This window comes from Piliocolobus tephrosceles, chromosome 9, assembly GCF_002776525.5.
Source record: "Piliocolobus tephrosceles isolate RC106 chromosome 9, ASM277652v3, whole genome shotgun sequence".
Lineage (NCBI taxonomy): Eukaryota > Metazoa > Chordata > Mammalia > Primates > Cercopithecidae > Piliocolobus > Piliocolobus tephrosceles.
The window spans coordinates 37,142,396-37,167,927 of record NC_045442.1 but is presented as its reverse complement, the minus strand read 5'-3'; the positions used below and the strand labels follow the sequence as shown (position 1 = coordinate 37,167,927).

General features: G+C 39.5%; 2 protein-coding genes across 5 annotated transcripts in view; both read right to left on the bottom strand.

The window, feature by feature from the left end:
- Positions 1-14,703, bottom strand: part of TM9SF3 (transmembrane 9 superfamily member 3) — a 70,983-nt gene extending 56,280 nt beyond the window's left edge. The window contains exons 1-2 of the mRNA XM_023206279.2: positions 14,409-14,703; positions 4,681-4,876 (exon numbers count right to left, since the gene is read on the bottom strand). Of these exons, the coding sequence (XP_023062047.1) occupies positions 4,681-4,876; positions 14,409-14,504 (292 nt within the window). The 5' untranslated portion in view covers positions 14,505-14,703. The remainder of the gene's footprint in view (positions 1-4,680; positions 4,877-14,408) is intronic.
- A 6,220-nt stretch (positions 14,704-20,923) lies between these two features.
- PIK3AP1 (phosphoinositide-3-kinase adaptor protein 1) overlaps positions 20,924-25,532 on the bottom strand; it is a 129,774-nt gene continuing 125,165 nt past the window's right edge. For 3 of the 4 annotated variants that reach the window (XM_023206281.2, XM_023206280.2, XM_023206282.2), the window contains one exon: positions 20,924-23,259. In XM_023206281.2, coding sequence (XP_023062049.1) covers positions 23,189-23,259 — 71 coding nt within the window. In that variant the 3' untranslated portion in view covers positions 20,924-23,188. The remainder of the gene's footprint in view (positions 23,260-25,532) is intronic. The other variant, XM_023206283.2, reaches the window with a different exon arrangement.

Below are 25,532 nucleotides of genomic sequence, written 5' to 3'. Positions count from 1 at the left end.
ACAGAGTGAGACTCCGCCTCAAAAAAAAAAAATAATAATAATAATAATAATGATTTCAGCTCTCTGTTAAGTTGGGAAATTCAAGAAAGAAAAAAGTTCAAGAGAAGATCAATAAAATAAAGAGAAGGAAGGAGTCCTGTAGAAGTCACTGACTTTTCCACAATTAACACCCTTCATTATACTGCAGGAATTCTCAAACGGGGGAAGGGGCAGGACGGGTGGGTGGTGATCTCTTCTGGTTAAGAATTACTATTCCAGATCATCTAATGTTCATAATGAACCAATTATCATAACAACAAGTAGGCACAATCCGTCTGGGTGCTAGACAATTTATTAAAAGCATACTATGTCTTAATAGCTAAGGGTGCAATGGTGAACATGAGTGCTATTATAATAGGCTAGTGCAGCAGCTTGGGGATAAATCAAAGTCTATAATCAATAAACTAACATTTCATAATCACAAATACAAAATCAACTTGGAGCACAGACCCATACTATGTTCTATTAGTATTCCTAATTACCATTTTTTGAATATAAACTATATACCAGGAACTCTGATAAATGCTCTATATGCATTCTCATTTAAACCTGACACTTCTATCAAATACATATTATTTCCCACACTTCACAGATAAGCAGTATGAGATCAAAGAGGTTGAATAATTTGCCCATGACCACACAGGTAAGCAGAGGCAGAGCTGGATGCATCAAGTCTCTCTGACCCTAAAGCACATCTTCTTTCCACACTATGATGGCAAGATTCCAAGAGGTACCCTCTAAAACTGAAGGATACTGAATTCAAACCAGGTTCAAGAAGGCCTAACCTAAGTCAGCCCTTCTATATTTAATGCATTTTCTTAAAATGGTCTCAATTTAGCATTTTTGTCTAGTGCTAGAATATAAGATTATTAGCAAGAAAAAGTTGTATATAAAATCTTAAGTGAGAGGCATCCCGTATTAGAGTTAGACTAACATTAGTTCCTTTAAATAGTCTCTTTAGTAATCTTCATTTTACAAAACGATACCAATCCATGGAGCCTGACACAATCCACTAGGTTAAAAAAAGATGTGTGTGTATGCATATTTAAACATGTATGTATGTGTACGTATAGTTTTCTCTGGTTTCACATTCCCAAAATTTTGTTTTATTTTAATATGCCTTCAGAATAATCTTTAAAAGTCAAATATTTAAGAGATGAAAGATTAAGAATATATGGTAAATATTTCTATAGTTCACAAGAGGCATAATGTTCCAGTTTCTATTATTAGTATGTTATGATACACTATGGATAAATCATTTTTACCTCTGGGCTTCTGGGAGAGGGAACTGGATGACACAATCTCTAAGGTGTATCCTATTTTTTAAATGTTTGGCTATGCAACAACCTACAACACTTTTCAAAGCATGATTGACTTTATCTTTGAACACAGCAAGCAAAGAGCTACAATAGAGGGAGAAGATAAATCTAATCAGCATTTACCATTTCATCCGGGCACTTAATTTAACAGCTTCTTTAGCAGCATATCCAGGCTGGACATGGAAACTTGGTAAGACCCCTAGGAATCACCAACTCTCAGGGAATAACACTTGGCTAGCTCTTCTTTTTTTAATCTAATGGTGCTTAGCTTAGTCTGAAAAGAAAATAAATCCCACTTTTTACCCATGAAAACAATCTTCTTCTATTTAAATAATTCCTCCATCTCAGCCTCTAGGAACTAATAAAAGGGGGTTTAAGATTGCCAGATAAGGTACTGGTACCAAAACAGATATATAGACCAATGGAAAAGAACAGAGGCCTCAGAAATAACACCACACATCTACAACCATCTGATCTTTGACAAACCTGACAAAAACAAGAAATGGGGAGAGGATTCCCTATTTAATAAATGGTGCTGGGAAAACTGGCTAGCCATGTGCAGAAAACTGAAACTAGACCCCTTCCTTATACCTTATGCAAAAATTAACTCAAGATGGATTAAAGACTTAAACGTAAGACCTAAAATCATAAAAATTCTAGAAGACAACCTAGGCAATACCATTCAGGACATAGGCATGGGCAGACTTCATGTCTAAAATACCAAAAGCAATGGCAACAAAACCCAAAATAGACAAATAGGATCTACTTAAACTAAAGAGCTTCTGCACAGCAAAAGAAACTATCATCAAAGCGAACAGGCAACCTACAGAATGGGAGAAAATTTTTGCAATCTACCCATCTGACAAAGGGCTAATATCCAGAATCTAAAAAGAACTTAAACAAATTTACAAGAAAAAAATCAACCCCATCAAAAAGTGGACGAAGGATATGAACAGACGCTTCTCAAAAGAAGACATTTATGTGGCCAATGAACATACGAAAAAAAGCTCATCATCACTGGTCATTAGAGAAATGCGAATCAAAACCACGAGATACCACCTCATACCAGTTAGAATGGCGAACATTAAAAAGTCAGGAACAACAGATTCTGGAGAGGATGGGAGAAACAGGAACGCTTTTACGCTACTGGTGGGAGTGTAAATTAGTTCAACCATTGTGGAAGACAGTGTGGCAATTCCTCAAGGATACAGAACTAGAAATACCATTTGACCCAGCAATCCCATTACTGAGCATATACCCAAAAAATTATAAATCATTCTACTATAAAGACACATGCACACATGTTTACTGCAGCACTATTCACAATAGTAAAGACTTGGAACCAACCCAAATGTCCATCAGTGATAGAATAGATAGAAAATGTGGCACATATACACCATGAAATACTATGCAGCCATAAACATGAGTTCATATCCTTTGCAGGGACATGGATGAAGCTGGAAACCATCATTCTCAGCAAATTAACACAAGAACAGAAAACCAAACACCTCATGTTCTCACTCATAAGTGGGAGCTGAACAATGAGAACATACGGACACAGGGAGCGGAACATCACACACCAGGCCCTGTCAGGGGGTTGGGGGGTAGGGGAGGGATAGCATTAGGAGAAATACCTAATGTCGGTGACGGGTTGATGGGTGCAGCACACCACCATGGCACGTGTATACCTATGTAACAAAACTACACGTTCTGTACAAGTACCCCAAAACTTAAAGTATAAAAAAAAAAAAAAAAAAAAAAAAGGTTGCTGAATAAGTACTCTTTAGTAAATATGAGTGAGGATCTCAAAAACTAATGAAATCTGTACACAGTAGCAAAGTAGGATTCAGGAGTTCTGCCTGTTCTCTCTTGTTGTTTCCTCTTTAATAAACTAGAAATGTACACCAAATATGGAAAAAGAGCAGATGATTACATATAGACGAAATCTCAAAGATCACATTTTCTAGTTTAAGTTTTCTCGTTACTTGTGACTAAATACTTAAATTATCTAATTAAATTAAAACACAAGCCTCAAAGGTATGTTTACAGTGATTCATAAAATTACAGGCCATGCCACTGTGGTTTAAATTTACAACTTAATTTTATAATTAAGCCCCAAAGACTATAAAGAGGGGGATAGGGGAGGGGGAAGAATGTAAATATATACAGTATACCTATTTTCAACAATAACTGAACAATTTTAAAAACAAGAATAAAATTTAACAAATCGAAATTAAAGTAATACTATCTTTAAAATCTCATTGTCATTCTTTTCCCCAAAGTACTAAAATAATAACATCTTTAGTACTAAAAATACCATAAGTCAGTGACTATTCATCTTACACACGGAGACAATGAAGTCAAAACTGCAGTAAACAATTTTACTAAAATGAATACAGCACCAAAAAAAAAAAAAAAAAAAAAAAAAAAACCAAAGAGGGGAATTAAAATCCAAAGCTCCTGTTTACCGGATCCGTGATGTATTCAAAAACCAAGACACCTAACCAAAGATCCTGCAAAAATTCAATTACTCAAGCTTCTGATCACCATTATAAAAATGCCTCTGCAGGAAATACACTCTCTGACAAACTTCACAGAAAAAAAAATGAAAAGTATAAACACACTCAAAGGACCTGACAAACGGATACCCACATAATTAGATAAGGTGAAGTTTTTTCCCCAAATTTAACAAGTCTTTGACTTAAAATTTAAATATCCTATAGGTATTCAGGATAAATCAACACAACGCTGATAAATAATACATGCTAAGCAAGTACAAGTCTGAATTTGAGACTTTACACAAGAATTTTAAGTATCCACGCATCCCATTAAAGCCTCAGACCTCCAGAAAGTAGTTTGTTAAATATCTGTGAAGGTCTTCCCAGGCCACAAGTGTCTAATCAATAGGGGATTTACTAGAGAACACTTTTCAGAAGGAAATATGTTAAGGAAATACAATTTTATTAACAATTATCTATTTTATTATCTTATAAATATTCAAAGGAAATCTTTGTTAATTACTAATATACTTTCCTAAATGCAATACACTTCATTTACAGATTAAAACACACGTTAGAGTCTAAAGTAGTGGTTCTCAACTGATGGCAACTAGCAATGTCTGGTGACTTTTCTGGTTTTCACAACTGGAAGGTGCTACTGGCACCTGGCGGGTAAGGCCAGGGACTCTGCTAAACTTCCTACAATGTACATAACAGCTCCATACAACAAAGAATTATCCAACCCCAGTGTCAATAGTGCCAAAGTTAAGAAACCCTTGTCTACATTCCGAATTGCATTGTAAGGACTATTAAGGTTTACTTACCTTTAAATTTAATATCCAGACCACTAAATTCCAATTCAACCCCTTGAAGTGCTTCTCCCAGAGTTTCATGGTAATGGCTGATACTTTTTTTTGACCCCACACAGAATGGAAGTGAAAAGTACTTATATGTTTCTTGACGATTATGGTAGGGCCCAACAGTATTCATCCATAAGACAACTTCCTCTTTATCTTGATACTGAAACAAGAAAAGCAAATGAATTAAAAAAAAAAAAAAAAACTAATTCAAATTAAGGGAATACTTGTTATGAGTTATAAACAAAAGTGCATCATCTCTGTTCAAGAAGCTATAAAATAAAATACTGGAAGCTTAATCTGATGATGAATGTCCACATCTTAAAAATGAAACTTTGTGAATTTTAAAATTATATCCTTTGATTGTAGTCTCGGGAAGATACAACTTTTCCAAACTTGTTTTATAGAAGACAGTGTTTAAACTAAGTCCAATAGCTCATGAGAGTAGGTCTATTATTTACACTTATACTATCAAATAACGGCAAACCTGCAACCAGCATGATTCACCATGCTAACATGGACAAAGAAGGAGGGAACAAAATCAATAGTTTATGTAGAACCTCATGTTAATCAATAAATTAAAAAACAAAAAAACAAAAACTAACATTGCCAGCAAGCATAAATAAAATTTCATTTCCTTGCAAGACTTTCACATAGCCACTGGTCAAAGTACTACAGAGGACAGAAATGACCAAACACAAGGAAGACTACTACTATAGAACCTCCACAAGTCCATTCAAGCCAATATTCTATCTTGTTAGCAGCCTGAAAGACATGCACTATATGCATATTTCTTTGAATAAGTAATTATGGAACTACATATCAGTGAATACTATACATAGCTAAATCTGAAGTGTGGTCAATAATGACTTTGGGTAGTTCCAAGGTACAAGTGGGAGGCCTGCCAAAGATTTCTAAGATCTCTACAAGTTTAAAGTTCCAATGATTCTATAGAAAGTGATTCCCATAGTAATTTTAAAACTAATAATTCTTAGTAGCAATATAAATTAAAGACAACACTGGATGCATTTAAATCAACTAATAGTGCAGGCATTAATTTACTAAACAATTATTTACTAAGTGCTTAGCATGTGAAGCAACTGTGTTTATAACTGAGGATACAGCTTTGAACAAGATGTGTTCCCTGCCCTTCTGGGGGAAAGATGGGCACTAAACAATAAGGTAGGTTGCTATGGAGCATATAATAGAAGAAGCTATCCAACTGGCCTACTATGAAATCCTTATCTCCAGTCCTCCATCTAAAACTAGTTAACAAACATTTTCAATCAAAACCTAACATCTCCAAAACCAAACTCATCTACCCAAATCCACTTTCCTCAGCTTCATTTTTCGAATGGTAATACCATTCTCTCAGACATGGAGACTCAAACCCCAAATCTCTCTGCACTCCAGGGAACCCAAAAACATTTAACTTACATGTTCTTATCCAAAACATCTGCCTTTTTCTTTTGATTCATACGACTACCACCCTAAGACCTAGACCTAGTCATCTCATTTTCAAACATAAATGCCTCACTGTTCATATAAGACAACAGCCAGATCATTAAGGAAATAACAAATGATCTCACCTTTTGAATACATACGTGACAGGTACCAAGCATAGCGTTAGGTATTAAGAATATAAAAGTAAATAAAATACTGTCGTTTCCTTAAGAAGTTCATAATCCACAGTGGAATCAGACAAGTAAATGATTAACAAAGAAAAAATAAGTATTATAATTAAGGTAATAAAGGGCAACACTAAAGGAATGATTAAATTCACTTTGGCAGAGAAGGTCAGGACGAATAACAATTTGGAAAATCATAAGCTGTTTCAAGGGAGTTCAGAAAAACTGTAGATAATCTTCATGTAGGAAGTAATGAATCAAACGTCTAAATGTTAATGTATCTGTATATCCGCATTCATTACTATTCTTTTTGTCTGGGGAGACTGACAAATTTATGTATGCCCCCACTCTTCCATCCAATGCTCATGGCCACACAGCACTAATCAAAAAGTTAACTCCTTTCTGCTGAACATAGATACTGCCTCGGAGTTCTCAAAACAGTGCTCTAAACCAATCACTACCAACTAACAAGAGTTGATATTAGAATTAAAACTTGTTCATGGCCAGGTGTGGTGACTCACACCTGTAATCCCAGCACCTTGGGACACCAAGGCCGGCAGATCACTTAAGGTCAGAAGTTTGAGACCAGCCTGGCCAACACGGTGAAACCCCATCTCTAATAAACATACAAATATCAGCAGGGTATAGTGGCACATGCCTGTAATCCCAGCTACTTGGGAGGCTGAGGCAGGAGAATCACTTGAACCCGGGAGGTGGAGGCTGCAGTGAGCTGAGATTGTGCCACTGCACTCCAGTCTGGGTGAGAGAGTGAGACTCTGTCTAACAAAAAGAACCTATCCACCAAGGCAAATAGATATTTAATAAATATGACAGGAAAACACTGAAGAAATGCTGAAATGTAAAGTTCATTGGCAACTTGGTAAAAGAAGTTTGAAGGATGTGAAATGATATGTACACTGACTGTAAGAGTTACCTTTCCAGAAAAATAAGGGGGGGTAACATAATTCATCTATTTAAGAGCAGAATGCTGAATGAGATGACCTGTTAAAGAGCACCTTGCCATTAATCCTGCTGAGTCTGCAGAAATGTTATAAATGTAATTTGTGAAAATAAGCACAAAAATACTTTTCCTATAAATTCCAAAACTTTTGCTTTAAAAATAGACAAAATCTTTGAAAATAAACACCTTTAAAAATAGGGCATCCATTTATTTTATACAAATTAAAACATAAGGACTAAAATAATTTAAGGGTCCCAGTCAAAGTTAAGCCATATATTCCGAAGTCACTCATTTTAAACATTCAGGAACCCTCAACAGAGTGGTAGAGTTACGATGTGATGCCAGCACTGTAACAAAACTTACACCATTCTGCAGTATAAGATTCTTTCTGGGAAGAGGACTGAAATAGTAATTAGAAATACACATATTGAGAGTTCAGGGTGAATAGCAAGGCAAAAATAATGCTTTTTTTCTTTTATTTTGCTCCTTATTATGCAGACTGTGGTTTAATACAATGAACTTAAAATGTTTACTTTTCACTGCAGCCCTTGATTGTCCCTGAGAATAAGTGCTTCCAAGACAAGATCAAGAGTTCTTTCTCAAGAGAAAATGTTTTAAAATATTTTGAAATTAAAAAATACCAAAAGACTTCACACAACATCTGAAGGAGAAAACAAAACAAATAAAAACCTTTCCTTTCCCTAAAGCTCTGACAAAGCCCCTGAGCTCCACAGTCTGTGGCAAGGGAGTGCCAGGCCCAGAAGAAGGTGGGGGGTGGAGTCACAGAAGCACAGCAGTGAATCAGGGAATCCCTAAGCTGGATAATAATCCCTTCCATCTGAGGCTTCCCTGGGAAATGGCCAAGTGAGAGGAGGCCAATTCAGGCTACCGGCATTCTTCACCTACTTATTTTCCAGCTCTCAGAAGAATCTCACTGCTACACTTAAGTCGTCCGCGCTGGCCAAAACGGTTTATGATATTGTCTTTCTCCCCTTTTCTGCTTCATCTTCTTTCGTCATTCCCCCAAATTTAGAATGCCCTCCTTTTCTCCACTTAGCCAAATTCTACTAACCCTTGCGAACTGCTCAAATCCTCCTTTTTCAAATCCTCAGGTAAAACCTTAATTCACCAAACCCTAACATGACATGATCTCACCATTTTTGTAATAATAACATCACTAGCTAACAATAAATACATACTATGAGCTAGGTATAGTTCTAAGGTCTTCACATGAACATTTAAATAATCGTCTCAACACTCTATAAAATAGGTCCTATTATATCCCCATCTTACAGACTAAAAACTAAAACAAAACTAAAGAACAGAGATGTTAAATAATTTGTCCAAATTAATCAGCATCAAGTTTGAAAGGTCAGTATTTTTGCTAATCCCTAGTCAGCTTCATTCATTAAAGAGCAAAAAACTAAATCAAGGAAATATGAAATGTACACAGTGCAGGTGTACAAAGCAACTAAAGGCAGTCCTGAATACCGAGTAACTTTTCCACATGAGCCTTTAATCTGCCTGGAAGAAAAAAGAAAAAAACCTTCTAAGAAATTATTTGCATTCTAATCTCAAAAGGAACGACCTTTATTCTCAAGAAGTCACCAATGTTGGGCCCCTCTTGTTTAAATACTGTTTATGTGTTGGGGGTTACCAAAGTTTTCCTCCTTGACAGAGGTCATGAATTAATTATTCTTAGGAGAAACGCTTTAGAAGATAATATTGCTGACGTAGTCATGTGAAATCTGAATAAGAAATCACAATTTACATAGATGGGCAAAGGACTGAGGATTCAGAACAAGCACCAAAATGCTATCCTTCCTTTTCATACAAAGGAGAAAAATATGTGTGTTTACTTCAAAATAAATGTTCCAGAAATCATAATTTCAAAGCCTTTTAATTATTAAAACACACATCGGAATTCTCATACAAATAAATTAGAAATGTATTTTTTTGAATAGCCTCTTGAGATAACTACTCTCTCTCAAAAATAGCTTTGTACCTAAATAAACTTTCAGTCTATCATTGAGTAGAGCTGAAAATAGGACAACGAACTTTGGTATTTAACAATCTACATTAGATAACTCACAAATGCACTTATAGTAAACAGCTTATACTCTTTACAAATTTTCAGTAAGTTTCAAGAGTTCATATACTCCCAACAGAGACAAAGACAAAAAGTTGCCATTTGCCAAAGTAAATCAAACAAAACATTTCTGAAATCACTCAGTGATATAATACAAAGTATTTATGAGGCAGAGGCTGAGTAAACGATTCTGGCAGGCATTCAGTCCGTCCAAAATTAGAAATCTCAAGATTACCAGTATACTGGGCCACAGAGAAATAGGGAATTTTAGCCTAGGTAGGACCCCCAAATCAAAACAGGAGACAATGCATCTTAAATGAATAATGGCCTGAGTTTGTTCATTGTGCTTCCACATTGCACATCCTTGTCACTAGTAGCTCCCTAATTATTCAAGTCATTCAACAAGCACTGATCAAATACCACTTGTGCCAAGCACAGTGCATGTGTATGTAAGAGACCAAAAAAAAAAAAAACTGACTTTGTGATCTTGTTAAGGAAACAGAACCCATAAAAATTCAAGGCTACAGTGCAAACCATAAAATGCTCTAAGATTCCTGCGCCCCTAAGTACTGGGTTTTTGGTGCTAACATCTTTACATATTAAAACTATGCAATTATACGTACAAGACAGGTAGAAAAGGCAAGACTAGCGATCAGGAAGCTCTGATTCTTTCTGTGGCCTTGAGCAAGTCTCTGAACCTGTACAGGCCATTAGGAAAATGAGGAGTTTTGGATTAAATTACCGAGTCTTTCTAGTTCTAAAATTCTATGATTCTCAATCTGAAATCGTTTTTAATGGAGCCCTTCGGAATCTTAGAAGACATAGTAATCTAACTCTAGATGCTTCCAAGTGCTTTGAGTTTCAGAAAACCAAGTAAGCATAAACACACCTTTCACTGACTCTATAAAGAAGCCTATATCCCTTCAATCACTTATTAAAAGCCTGTCTTCCACAAAAGTGTTAATTTTCATTTCAAAAAACATGTCTGTAATGCATATATAATTCAACTTTTAAAAATTAAAAGGAACACATTCTTACATATTCTAGATATGTACATACAGCCTCTATTAAGTCAATAGCACATTTCCTTTTCAACACTCTTCAGAGACTGTTAAAAGAACCTTGGATAAATAAGCACATAAAAATATGTATATATATACCATAGGGCCAGGCACAGTGGCTCAAGCCTGTAATTCCAACACTTTGGGAGGCCAAGGAGGGTGGATCACCTGAGGTCAGGAGTTCGAGACCAGCCTGACCAAGATGGGGAACTCCTGTCTCTACTAAAAAAATACAAAATTAGCTGGATACGGTGGCACATGCCTGTAATCCCAGCTACCCAGGAGGCTGAGATAGGAGAACTGCTTGAACCCAGGAGGCAGAGGTTGCGGTGAGCCAAGATCACGCCATTGCACTCCAGCCTGAGCAACAAGAGCGAAACACCGTCTAAAAAAAAAAAAAGAAAAGAAAAGAAAAAAATAGCATATAGGTCAGATGGCCACCTGAATCCTAATTCAGTAGGTACAGTAAGAGAAATCAGGGGCTTTGGGGAATGGACATAAGGTATTGCCTCCTCTTAGGACAAGCTATATAATTTGTGGGACCCAGTACAGAATAAAAATACAGAGCCCTTTGTTCAAAAATTTAAAACTTCGAGATGTTACAGGACAGCATGAAAACAAGCTCTCCCACAGTCTTGTGTGACTATTCAGGGCACGTGCCCATGAAGTCAACCCTATTGCTCCTTAATGCTAACCCAAACATCTCAGAAACAACTCATTTTAGAGCCACACTTCTCTCAGCATTTAAGCACTTAAAAATCAATATAGAGAACCGCTCAATACCTAATTGAGCTTTACTGTCTTATTTTTAGGATAAAGGGGAGTAGAGCATATGGCGGCTCACAGTGTAGAAGACTATCAACTCAGAATGCCTAAGTTCAAATCCCACCTCTACCCCTACCAGATATGTGTTATCCACAGGTGATCTCACCTCTCTAGATTCACTTTCCTCATCTATAAAAGGGGCATATTACTCACCTCATAGGTTATTAATAGATGACTTCTGACGCTCACGCCTGTAATCCCAGCACTTTGGGAGGCTAAGGCAGGCGGATCACCTGAGGTCAGGAGTTCAAGACCAGCCTGGCCAACATGGTGAAACCTCGTCTCTACTAAAAATACAAAAATTAGCCAGGCATGGTGGTACGCACCTGTAATACCAGCTACTAGGGAGGCTGAGGTAGGAGAACTGCTTGAACCCAGGAGGCAGAGATAGCAGTGAGCGGATATTGTGCCATTGCACTCCAGCCTGGGTGACAAGAGCAAAACTATGCCTCTTAAAAAAAAAAAAAAAAAAGAACAGTGGATAGCCCATTTTGCTACAAAAGACATACTAGCTATTATCTTTATCTGGAAACAATCTTTACAGGCAATTAATCTAAAGGCCAGCTTTAGCTTCTAAAAGTTATTCTTTGATAATTCAATTATACATGTATTTACTAAACACCTACTCAGCAACCTGTCCATACCAATGTCTCCTCTTCCTTTAGTATTATTCTCCCTTTACTAGCTACTTCTGCTTCTTTGATAGAAAAAAAATAAAAAAATAAAACTTACTTGACCATACAGCTTTTTCAGTACTGTTATCTGGCTAAGATGAATGCCTAGTTTTTGAGAAATATTTTCAAGAAACTTAGAAAAAGCAAAAGATGTTGGCTAATAATGAAAAATAATATAAATGACACATTTGAATTTTACGCTTATTTTTAAATGCTATTCTTCCTGTAACTTTTTTTTTTTTTTTTTTTTTTGCTTTTTAAAATACGTATTTAGCCAGGCGCAGTGGCTCACGCCTGTAATCCCAGCACTTTGGGGGGCCAAGGCAGGCAGATCATTTGAGGCCAGTCGTTTGAGTTCAAGACCAGCTGGGTCAACATGGTGAAACCCCCTTTCTACTAAAAATACAAAAATTAGCCAGGTGTGGTGGCACATGCCTGTAATCCCAGCTACTTGGATGAGGCACCAGAATCGCTTGAGCCGGTGAGGCTGAGGTTGCAGTGAGGTGAGATAGCGCCACTGCACTCCAGCCTGGGCAACAAAGTGGGACTCTGTCTCAAAAATAAATAAATACCAGGTATTTAATAATGGGTAACCAAGTAAGAGCAGTTCAATAAAGACATGAGGTAATATGGATTCTAAATTTTTTGTCTAGCAACCATCTCATATATACCATATTCTCTTTTGTGGCAGTCAACAAAAACCTTTCATGAAATATCTTATATTCAATTACTAGAATAAAAAACTGAAATAGTCCTAGCAATAAAACTTCATTGAAATTAAACTTTTAATTTGTAAATTATTCTAAAGCCTTTATATATATATCCAATTTTTAAAATTTTAATTGTTTCCCTATTTATAGCAGTATGTCACAAGATAATTACAAGATTAAAAAGTAGAATACAGTACACTTTCCAGCCTATATGCCTGTATCATGGAACTACACATTGAGATTCTGAGTATCAGATGGTAACTTTTCATAAGTGTTTTTTTAATTGGAAATATATTAGTAATATCATTAAACAAAAGGATGGATGCCCATTGAAAATTTAAAAATAATCAAAGACCCAAATCTATACATGGTCCCTGCATACTATGTGAAATAGCAGTTCTTAAACTTTGAGACAGCTTATCTGATAGAAGAAAACAAAAGGAAATCGTCTTAAGCAGTTTAACCTCCCAAAAAAATTATCTTAGGTGAACCACCACAAGTACAGCACAAAAACATGTCACCAATTCAAGATTTGTGTCCCTAAAGAAATATATACCTACACAGGTAAGAAGTTTCTAGCTGTGACCGAAAGTAGAACAGCCAAAAGTTTAGAGCTTTTATTAGCTAAAATAAGAGCCCAGCTAGCCAAGGGTCCAGCGAAAAATTTTGTTGATTACAAATAAAATCGGGTCCATTAACTATGTTAGGACGACTGCTTCATTTCCTCACTTTCCAGAAATGACATAAGACTCCCTCAGCTCTTTCTTAGTCAAACACAGTCTCTCATGGAAACTCCTATCATTAATGGTAAAGGTATAAAAAACAATTACTCGTCAAGCAAACTCAATTTACCTGACCTTCCTGCCTTACTCAAGTCTACCATTCTGAAAACGAGAGTTACAGCCCTAAGTGAAAGCCACTTGAAGAGTCGTTCACATGCACGCTTTGATGTGAGAATACCAATTAAATAAACTGCCAATCAACTTTAGGCCAAATGCAAAAGGGACTGTTCCTAGCCCTGACCTGAAGATTGGGAAACATTAAGACCCTTTACTTGTCAGAAGCTGCCTTAGTTAGACACTATCCGGATGGGGGCCTCATTTGGGGGCTGGAAGGAGAGGAGAAAGTTACAAGAAAGGCCTAGGAATTGAATGTGTGTGGGTTGGGTGCACTTACAAGTAAGTGTAAACTGCTCCTCAATTCAAGTTTATTAACGCTGCCCCACCCCAGGGTTTTAATCCAGTCTGGGTAGAAGCGGGCGAAAAAAGCCAAAGAGCACCATAAAGTGTAGGATATTTCCTGGTTAGTGGCTGCCGGGTAATCGCGATGCATCCATCTTCCTCCGCGTCGCAGCCCCCAGTAGCCAGAAGGCAGTCTCCTTCCCTGGGGGGCAAAAGCCCCAAGCCCAGCCTGCCCGTTGCCCCGCTCCCGCGGCGGCTGAACCCCAACCCTTCCCAGGCTCCTTCCCGGCCCCAGGACCCCCGAGACCCTGGGGTGCGGCGCCACTGAGGCGCAGGCCGGGTGAAGGAGGCCCTGGCACTCGGGAGCGGAGCCTTGTCCCAGGAGCGCACGGAAATGCCTGCTCCACGCTCCCAAGGTTCCTGCTCCGCCAGGCCCAACCGGAAGGAGTCCTCGGGACGCCCCGGGGATTCACCGGACCGCCGGGCCTTCCAGGCTGCGCGGGGCCTGCCTCGGTGGGCAACTGGGGAGCTAGCCCGGGGCGGCCGCACCGGCCGGGGCGCCTCACCGTGTGTTCGTGCTCGTCCGCCCGGGCCCGTGGCAGCAACAGCAGCAACAGCGCGGCGGCCGCCGCCACGCCTGGAGCGCCAGGCAGCGGCCTCATCCTCCGCGCCCCACCGGCCCGGAGCCGGCCCACCGACTCCTCCTCCGCCGCCGCCTCCGCCGCGGCCGATTCGCATCCACGGGGCGCGGACAGACGCACGGGGCCCGCACCCAGCCGCTGCCTCCTCTGCCGCCGCCGTCGCCGTCACCGCCCGCTCCTGAGCCTCCCCCGCCCCGCGCGCCTCCTCAGCCTCTTCCTCTGACTCAGCCACGTCATCCGGCCACCCCGGCACGCGCCGGAAGTGCCTCGCGACGCGGGGCCGCCACCGCCGTCGGGCCGAGGGAGGGCCCTGCAACCGCCGCCTGCGCGCCGGCTGCTCGCCGGCTCCTGGGAGCCGCGGAGCGACCGGCCTGGCGAGCAGTCGGCCAGGCGCCGAGCAGGCTGGGCCCCGGCGCAGTGGCCTGGCCTGGACCGCAAGGCCGAAGCCGCCTCCGAGCCGCGTCCCGGTGTTTAGGGTTGTGTAACCTTGGCCAAAATGCTTAACTTTCCCTGGCTGCCAAATGGGGCCGATCGTCTGACCTCCTGCCTTCGGAAGTTGAGGGATCAGATCAAATAACCCTTTCCTGCCGCTGTGAATGAATCACGGGCTCCTGTAATCACCGTTAGGAGATATAGTTAAACTCGAACAGCGTTGGATAAGTGTTTTAAAGTTACTGAATACTTACTGGACCCCTACTATTCAATCAAGAAATGCTAAATTTATTTGCCATTCTTGTACATTTGTGTGTTTACTTAACTATTTCTGGGTCTCCTCTCCCCTGTCATGAATACCTCTTGGAGCGTAAGCTCCTCTGAGGAGAGGTCCTGTTTCCGTATTTCCTGTACCTAAAACAGTGCCAGATCCGTAGTAGAGACTCAAAAAAAATCTTTAAAAAAAAATACACAAATGTGGCACCACCGTTTACACAGTCCTCTAGGCCAAAAATTTGGGACTTGACAGATTTTCTCTTCTTCTCGGCCATCAGCAATCAACAAGTTCTAGCATTTGGTATCTTAAAAGTGGTTAAAGAGTTTATTTTTCTTCTCTTTCCTCTGCCAGTACCAACCAATTTTCCATATCACTATATATTGCAAGAGTCTCCCAAGAGATCTCCACCACTGACTGATCTTCCTCCCCTGTTTATCATCCCCAACAGGTGCCAGAGTGATCTTTCTAAAAAGAAACCAGATTGTATCGCTCACTCCCTTGCTTAAAACACTTCTTGAATGTGAGGTAAATCAATCGTAGAGTCACCACCAAGGTTTTCATCTGCGAGGCACAATTCTGAATGATATTGGCTCATTAAATCCTCATGCGGCAGATACGGTGAAAATGTTCATGTTACAGATGAGGTAACTGAAGCGCAAAGAGCTTGAGTGGCTTGCTGAAAGACCAGACCCACTCAGTCTGGCTCCATAATAGGTCTTTTTGCTACTAATGATTTACCAACTATACAGCCACTTAAAAAAAATGAAATAGGTGAGTACTGGCATGGAATGATAACCAAGAGGTACTGTTAAATTTTTAAGTTGAAGAAAATAATAGTTTAATTTCATTTTGTATGGCAATATGTTATCCTGCCCACAGAAAACAATCTGAAATATGACAAACCATTATCAGTGGTTAACTTTGTACATGCCTATAAATGTTTGGTCACTTTTTTACAGTGAGCATGTGCTAACTAGGTCATCAGATAAAAAGTTCCCTGCCAAAGGATAAAGTCCAAATTTTTGCCTATTTTATCCCTAATTTATTTCCCTAACTTTACCTTCCATCAGTCTCCATGCTCTGCCTTCACCCGTATGTATTTTTACACCTCTGTGCCTTAGGTCTTTTTACTCCCTTTATCTGGAATGCCCTGCTTCACCTTGTGCCTTCGATATTATCCTTTCAGACCTAGCTGATGATCACCTCCTCAGTGAAACCTTGCATGATCCCTTGGGAAATGGAGCATTCCTTCTTTAGGATTTCAGTAGCATTTGGTGTGTTGTGTTGTAATTATTCACATTTCCTCTTCTATACTGCATTCTGACCTTTTGATTGCAGAGACTATCGTTTGTCTTTGTATCTGTCCCAGCTGCTGAGATAGTGCTTGTCACATGTATTCAACTCTTTGCTGAATGAATGAAGACATTAACAAGTGAAAAGTCAAATAGCATAGCAGGATTTGAAGAATGCTTTCTAGATAGTGTAAGAAACATCACAAGGCAGTACATGATTAATTGCTGAATGAATCACACACCAGTAATTGCTGTAGAAATCAGAGGAGGCATCTTATACATCTTTGTATATCCTCCCGAGCACCTAGCAGGGTGACTTGCTAGTGAAAGCTCAGTCAATTCTGTGAATGAATAATCACTGCTCTTGAATGAAGTGATGATGGGCAATTGAAGAACAAGCCATGTAAGTGCTACATTAAGATGGATGTGTAGTTTCTTAAGTATCCATCACCACCCTCCACAGATTTGAGGTAGTATGCATGTGGCGGGTATTTTGGGGAGGACTGTGTTGGCAAATGCTTAGAGGTAGGGAGGACAAAAGAAAAAGTATAAAGTATTCATTTGGGGAGGATAGATTAAAACCAGGAAACTTTACACACAGAACAGAGAACAGGCATGACAGTGTACAAAAAGGAACACAAAAGGTGACCAGCTGTGCAAATTTTCAACAGGCAGTAAAAGCAATGGGCAATGAAAGAAGTGGAAAGAAACCCTATTTCAGAGGTGTATTTGGGAATGTTTAATGGATGGAAGAGCCGGTAGAGCCATTAATTCAATGGCTATTTATCGAGCATCTACTATGTACCAGGAACTCTGATAGGTACTAGGGGAATAATGCTGATAAATGGCATTAGGTGATACAAGTCTGACAACAGTAGGTGTGGAAAGAAGGAAAGGGAGATAAAATAACTGATTATAGTAAAAGAAGTGTGGCTTCAAAGATCCTTGGAGCCTGATGACCTGAACAGGACAAAACAGGGCTCCGGTCACCATCAAAATCAGGGTTGTTTCACTAAATTGGGGAGTGAAAAACATTAACATACCTTATGTCACCACTTATTTCATCTGAATGAATAACTTCATTCCCTGACACCAAAAAGGATGGCAACAGTGGAGGGGAAATGCCAGTGAAAGGAGATCCCCACCTCCCCCAGTGACTATACAGCCTCTTTCTATGGTAGTTCTAATAAGATTCCATTTTGGTTAAAGAGCTTATGACCAGCAAGCAATCCAGAAAACCAAAATTTCAGTCTTTTATTTTCATTCTGGGTAAACATGATCATCAAAAGGATTAGGTATGGGGACTGGGCACAGTGGCTCACCCCTGTAATCCCAGTACTTTGGGAGGCCAAGGCGGGCAGACTGCTTGAGCTCAGGAGTTCTAGACCAACCTGGGCAACAGAGTGACTCACCCCCGTCTCTACAAAAACTACAAAAAAAATTATCTGGGCATGGTGGCATGTGCCTATGGCCCAGCTCCTCAGGAGGCTGAGGTAAGAAGATGGCTTGAACCCGGGAGGTGGAGGTTGCAGTGAGCTGATTGTGCCACTGCATTCTAGCCTGGGTGACAGAGCCAGACCCTGTCTCAACAACAACAACAAAAAAAGGGTTAGGGTACGGATTGACCACATATCTTCTGATTTCCATCATCAGCTAGTTTTTCTTTGAAATTCTATTTCTTCCTTCCACTTTGTTATGTTTGTCTTGCCAGTTATGTACTTCCGCAGGGTGGGGGTGGGGGACAGTTCATCTATTGCTATTTGCCATTTTCCACCTCCACCATTTCTATTCTAGCTGTAATGTTCTAGACACGGATCTTCATGATTGCGCTGAGTTCTTTCTTTAGGAAGCCATTACTGAGAACATTTAGTTCTTGGACCGAAGAGCGACTAAGGCCATTAGTTTCTCTGTGTGGTTCCTCTTTTACTGTCTGTCAGTTTTTTAACTGATATAACAGTGAGACAGAGCAAAGAACAGCAGGTGCCACATAATAAAAAGAGCCTTGCCAGTTAGGTGGTGACGCCACTAAGGCTATCTCCCTGCTTCTTCCGACAAAGCGATTCCACACCCTCTTTCTGAGACTTAGACTTAACAGAGTTGAAGGGACCTAGACTGTTACCAAAGACACAACTCTCCACTTCATAGGTGATGAAACATAGAACAATGTAGTCAAGTTATATGAACTGGTCAAGTAAGTAGCACACCAAAATAAAAAACCAGGTTTCCTGGCTTCCAAAACAATCTTCTCTTCCCTACACCATGCTAACTCTTACTGCAGAGATAGCAAAGTTTATCCTAAATGGGCTTTGGCAACTAGCCTAAATATTAAATTTGAACTAAATTGAACATGGACACAAACAATGGTCACCAAGTCCCAGAACGGATTGTGTGAACCCTTTGAGGCATTCATCCAGTGTTGTTTCGGATAAATCTCTATTTCAATCTATTCCTATACGTTAGTTATTGAAAAACAATAGACAACCACAAAAACAAGTTGGCCTTTTTGTGTTCCTTGAGCCCAATCACAAAGGGCCTTCGTGACTGGACCTCATGCCAAACAACTCATTACAAAAATAAACAGCTAGGGTTCCAGACTGCGCCAAAGCTTCGAGACCTCTCCTTGTCTACATGGATGAGTGGCTGACTCTGGAGCCCAGGCTGTTGCTTCCCAATCTGGTGGTGAATCCTGCATAGTCTGTGGTGAGTGTAAATATATATATATTATACATATATCTTTTTCCTTCTCCCTTCCCATTGCAATTTGCTTATTATATCATTTGCTTATATCTGCATTGCCATTTACATGGGATAAAGCTTGTTTACCCTTAAAGATATTGTGTGTGTGTCTTCTCCCCATGCGTGTTTCCCACACAGGACACCTACGAACCTATTTTTTTATGATTTTTATGAGAAAATGAATTCCAAGTTGTGCCTCAGAATTCAGAATATATCTTTCAACCTCCTACTCATCCCCTCACCACCCTGGTGAACACAGTATCTGGCCAGCAGGAATGAATGAAGAAGACCATTTTATGTTCTTAATAACTTGCTTGGAAATGAACAGAGCACAATTTATCAAACCAAAGCAAATATTTATACAGGCAGATCCCTCAAAATTGAGGATTAATGTTTAGGAAGAATTTTTTAGAATTATCCAAATTAACCGCTTGTCTTTCTCAGAAATAAATCTGTTACTAATGCTTCCTCCACCAACCAGCTGCAAAACCACACACTATTCTTTGAAGGAGGAACACAGAAAACCAACTTACTTCCTGGGGCATATGGGATAGGGATCTAAAAATCCTAGTGATATGGGAATGACTAGAACCTTTTTTTTTTTTTTTTTTTTTTTTTTTTAAAAAAAAAGCAAAAGGGGGTGTGTAACTTAACTTGTAAAAATATTCATGGAAGTCATCTATATATTACCACTTTGTGTAATTAAGGCAGAGCATTAGAGACTGTTCACATCATTAAATATGTCCAGTTAAATTATTAGATTACAACACCAACCTCTTGTTCATAGTCTCTCAGTCTTCAGTGGCTCACGCCTATAATGTCAGCACTTTGAGATGCCGAGATGGGTGGATCACTTCAGGTCAGGAGTTCGACACCAGCCTGGCCAACATGGTGAAACCCCGTCTCTACTAAAAATAGAAAAATTAGCTAGGCGTGGTGGCAAGTGCCTGTAATTCCTGGTACTCGGGAGGCTGAGGCAGGAGAATCACTGGAACACGAGAGGTGGAAATTGCAGTAAGCCAAGATGGCACCACTGCACTCCAGCCTGGGTGACAAGAGCAAAACTCTGTCTCAAAAAAAAAAAAATAGTCTCTCAGTCTTCATACTTTGTTGCTTATATAGTTGGATTATCTGCTCCTAGGTTTTAATATAAGATGAAATAAAAGTGCTAGCCTAGGAATTGGAGGCCAACTTACCTTAGGGGCAAAGGCAATGGTGGTGAATATACCCAACAGCTTCACTTTCTATGGAGCCAGCTTGTAAAATCTTGGGCAAGGATGGTGGCAGCAGAGCTGTCTGCCTGAGCATATGTAGAAAACTTTTTAATGGTTTCTTTGGACCCCAGCTTGTAGTGTCGTTTCTGATCCTCATTGTATTGGAAATCCATGGTTTTGTTACATAATGTATTCCTAAAAATGTGTACACATGTGTTGAGTATGTGGAAGTTGAATATATTTATGTTATAAATGAGCAGTTCTGTTTCTGGAAAATGAAAATTTTCACCTCATCATTACAGACATTCTTTGATAACACAGTCCCAGTGTTTCATCCAAATTCTTTGATTTTCTTCTTTTACATATAACCAACCATCTTGGATGTTAAAGGAACAACCAGTGAGGGCTTAAGATTCTGCCGCTTTTGACTTGGCACTCCTGATCAGTTCCATCCATGTCTCAAGTGTATCACATTCATGAGACACAGGCTTCTCATCAGCAATTTCAATTTTATGTTTTCTACTTATTTTTATATAAGAATACAATGTAACAAAATACTCATATATTGCACAAACAGTGATGTGCATACAAAGATGCTAACAACATTGGCTGGTAATAGGCTTTACCATGTTACGATCTAAATGCTTGTTCATAAGAGAATGTACAAAATTCTAAATTTGGCATCCAAAAGGGGGCTTATAGTTACTGAATATTTTTCCCAGCCCTATTTTTAAAATGTCACTTAATCAAATTCAAGTTTGCCTATGATGGAAACTGTCTATAAGTAACAGTAAGGGCAAGCATACCAACATCGAAATTATTCTTCTTCTTATCTCACGTGCCTCTATTTTCCAAAATAAGTGACAAGGAGAGTAAAAGGACCACTGAGGGAACATTTGCAGCATGCTACTAAGTGCCAGGCCCTGTGCAAGGTAATTAATTACTACAAACACTCTCGTGATGGACATGGCCAATAGTGTATTTTATGTCAAAAAACAAAAACAAAACCCAAGACTCCAGAAGCTGTTAAGAGTCCTTGTTTCAGTACTCTTCAGTAAGAGTCCTTATTTGCAGCACTGAGGAATGAAATTGAGAAAGAACCTTTAATCATTAGAAAATGACCCAATAAAACTGCACTTAAATGGATCATTAATGTGGATTTTTAAATTTTGTGTGAGATAGAGAATAATCCCATGGGAAACAAACACATTTTGAATATTTTTTAAAGGAATACTTCTGATTCTAATTTTACTGTATGTTTAGGCATCATTAAGGACCTCTGATTTGAAGGTAGATGTATGTGCCAGGGACTCCAAATTCATGACATATGTTAAGGCTCCACATTCTATGCAAAAATGGATTTACCAAGCATGATGGTAATAATAAGTATGTAAAAAATAGATAACTACAGTCGTACTTTGGTATCCATGGAGATTGGTTCCAGGATCCCCCAATATCAAAATCCACAAATGCTCAAGTCCCGTATATAAAATGGCATAGTATTTGCATATAACCTACACACATCCTCCTGTATGCTTTAAATCATTTCCAGATTTCTTATAATATCTAATACAATGCCTACACATCACTTCATTTACATGAATTCAACATAGTTCTTGGCATGCAGCAAATTCAAGTTTTGCTTTTTGAAACTTTGTAGATTGTTTTTCAAATATTTTTGATCCAAGGTTGGTTGAATCCACGGACACAGAACCCATGGATTTGAAAGGCTGACTGTATTTCTATTTTAGATTTGTTTTTCTTCCTCAGAACCCTCAACAAAGAAAAAGTCAAAGGTCCTCCTCTCTCTCTTTATGACCAGAACTAAAACCTATAAAGGAAACAGAGCACTAAGTGGGGTCCTGGGAACCCCCAGCTTCTGGTTTCCAACAACTTCTAGATGTTCTCTGGAAACATAACTGTGTTGAAACCATACTGAAGTATAAATTCCCAAATTGAAAAGAAAACGAACAAACAAATTTGGTAGTCTTATCCCTGGGAGATATGGAAGATGGAAAATTCTGCAAGACCAGTAGGCACTGATGAATTTCTACATCTGGGCATTTCTTGAGGGAGAGAAGAGATGGCTATTTGGAGATGGAAAATGTGGTGACCTAGAACAAGCAGGCCCAGTGTAGACTAACTCTTTATTTAACCAACTGAGTAGTCTTGGTTCCAGACTTCTGTGGAACCTCAGATTTGCCTTCTGTATAAGAGGAGTTTATACTAATCACTGTCTAGTCTTTTTCAGTTTGTTGTGTGTGACCAGCCCTAGCACTTAAATACCCTGCTGAATATACAGAAAAGTAAAAGAATTATTTTAAAATTAGTCACTTATCTTCTTATTTGAATACTATAAATCTTACATTATAACCTCTTCTAGAAATGAGGCTGAACTAGCAAATACATAAAGACCAATATAAGTGCATTTCAGTAAAATCACTGGTAAAGTACATTTATGATCATTCTTTTTAGGCTTCTGATATAGCAAATTAGAGGTAAGTATTTCAATTAAGTCTTCATCTTTTTTAAGTATATGGTTTAATATACTTGGTGATGTTGAATAAAGCCCTTAGTTTTTCACTTCTTCATGCCTTAATAAAGTCTTCGAGGCAAGCCCAAACCAGCAGGGCTGCAATATTGTCAGCAACGAGACTGATCTTAAGGTCAACAGTCATGCCGTAAAACTCAACATGAAGACATCATTAACAGGCGGAAGACTGTGAATCTTAAAAGTCCTGAAGTAGGCAGGTTTTAGGAGGTGGAATCAGCGTCCTCTGGGTGGAACAGGTGGAGGAGGATGGAAGGTCTCCCTGGTCGGAGGCCTGAAATGAAAGATAAAGCAACTCTATTTAAAAACTAATTTGATTAAATGGTTCTTAGGAATGCACAGTTGGTTGCAAACTTGGTATACTATGCAAAGTGACACAATCCTCAATTAATGAGACAGGACACACATATGAATGTCTGAGTGACACACATGCTAGCTGTGGCTTGCAATCCTGGCGGCACATTAGAAACACCAGTAGAGCTTTTAAAAATACCAGTTCCAAGGATCCATCCAGACCCATTGCATTCTAAGCTCTAGAGGATAGGACTCAAGCCGCAACGCTTTTGAATAGTTTCCCTCCCCAACCAGTTGTACTCACCAACCCTTTCATTATCTGATACTTTGCCATCTTGGGGCCTTGCTGACCCTGGAGAGACTGCCCCTCCCAGGATAAGCCAATTCCTAGAAACAAGAAACAAGCTACCTGCCTTCCACTGCTAAACATGCCTTTCATATGTAAACCAACCAGTCCAGATGCATGCCCCAACCACCTCCTCTATGGGGCTTTCACACTCCACTTTATGGGGCCACCACCCACTTGCTCTTATCACCCTAGGGCCAGTTACCAATGAGGGTCAGCCCTTAATGCCTCAGAGCCAATGAAATTATTCAAACTAGCCAATTCTAAATCTTACCCAGCCTCACCCATGGACACCACAATAAAAGCTCTTGTCCACATTTTCCCCTGCTCCTCTGCCTTCTTACTGGCCCTGATGCTTCCCCATGTAGCCCCCTATGGGGTGATGTACCCCTTCTTGGGATCTGTGAGTATACCAAACTATCTTTTCAATGGCAGTTGTCTCCTGAGCTGTTGACTTTGCCATGCCTAAATAATAATAAAACACCACCAATTCTAATAGCCACGCAGGAGACACACTGTAGTAGGGAGATCTGTTGAGAGAGGAATTGGAATTTCCAAAGCCTGCTTCTCATGACTGCTTCCTCATGGGATAACTATTATCCAAACTCTGCATCTGCCTTCCTAGAAACTTCCCTCCATGTTATTCTGTATGGTTTTTGAACAGTCTTAAATGATGTTCCAGGTAGACTAGGGTGAGTCTATTTACAGACAGGTTCAAGGATTACAGATGGCATTTCCACGTGTGTGCTGTAAAACCAATATTTAATTCCCTTGGAAGCAAGTCAATAAGAAAAAGAGCTTTGTTAGGTGCTATAATTGAACTGTGCTACCCTGGAGTTGCATACTTGAGGACTGATCGAATCAATGAGTAAATATGTACTAAATGTCTCTTGAATGCAAGGTTTGTGTAGGTCAAAGAAATGACAACAGAGTTGGGAAAAGAGGGGCTGCCTCAGGAGCAAAAGAGGGAGGCAGTAGCAGAAAATAAGAATCACAGACAACCTTGGGAGGTCCCACCCTAGTCCCAGGATTAGATGGCTTTGTCTGGTTGTCACTGAGTGACTGAGCTTTATACCATGAAAACAAAAGGATGGTCTCCTTCTATCTCTTCAGCCTGCCCTGTGAGCTTGGGGTTACAGGAGAAAGCCAAAGGACACAGTACCACTTTTACCTGAGCAAATTTAGCCTGCCTGCCTCTCTGCCATCTTTCTTTCACTCTTTCTTTCTTTCAACAAACATTAATTTACTTTATATCTACTTCTGGGTATGGGATATAACAGCAAGTAAAGTGGTCATGGATTAGGCCCTCAAGATGTTGCAAGTGTGTGGATGAGATGGACAACAGGCAAAAATCAGGAAACTCTACGGAGTGTTTTGATAGGGGAGATGCAGAACCTATAAGAACATATAGCATAGACATTTCTGCATACATCTGTGTGTACAAGTTCAGCGCCCCTGAAATTGTTTTCTCATCTGCCAAACGGAGGTACTGATACCTACGTTGGAGTACCATGTGAGGCTTGGAGATGACAGTAGGAAAGTAGGTAGCAGTTTGTGGCTTGGAGTAGGCATTCAGCAAGTAAAGCTAATAATATAATGATGATGATTAAAGATCTACTCTGAAATCTGTTCCCCAGTTATGCCTCATGAGCCTTACATTTTATCTTCCACCACAAAGACAGCCATGATTTCCTCCCAGCCCCTCTTCCTCTTTCTGCTGCCACACTCTGCAGTTGGAGTGAGCCTATGGGCATACCCTCTCTAGGTTTCATTCTGAGCAACAACTCCAGCTAAAGATTGGAAGCTACATCTCAAGGAAACTTATTTATAATTTTAGACCTGTAATTATAGTGTGTGTTTGTTTGTTTTGAGACATGGTCTCACTCTGTCATCTAGGCTGGAGTGCA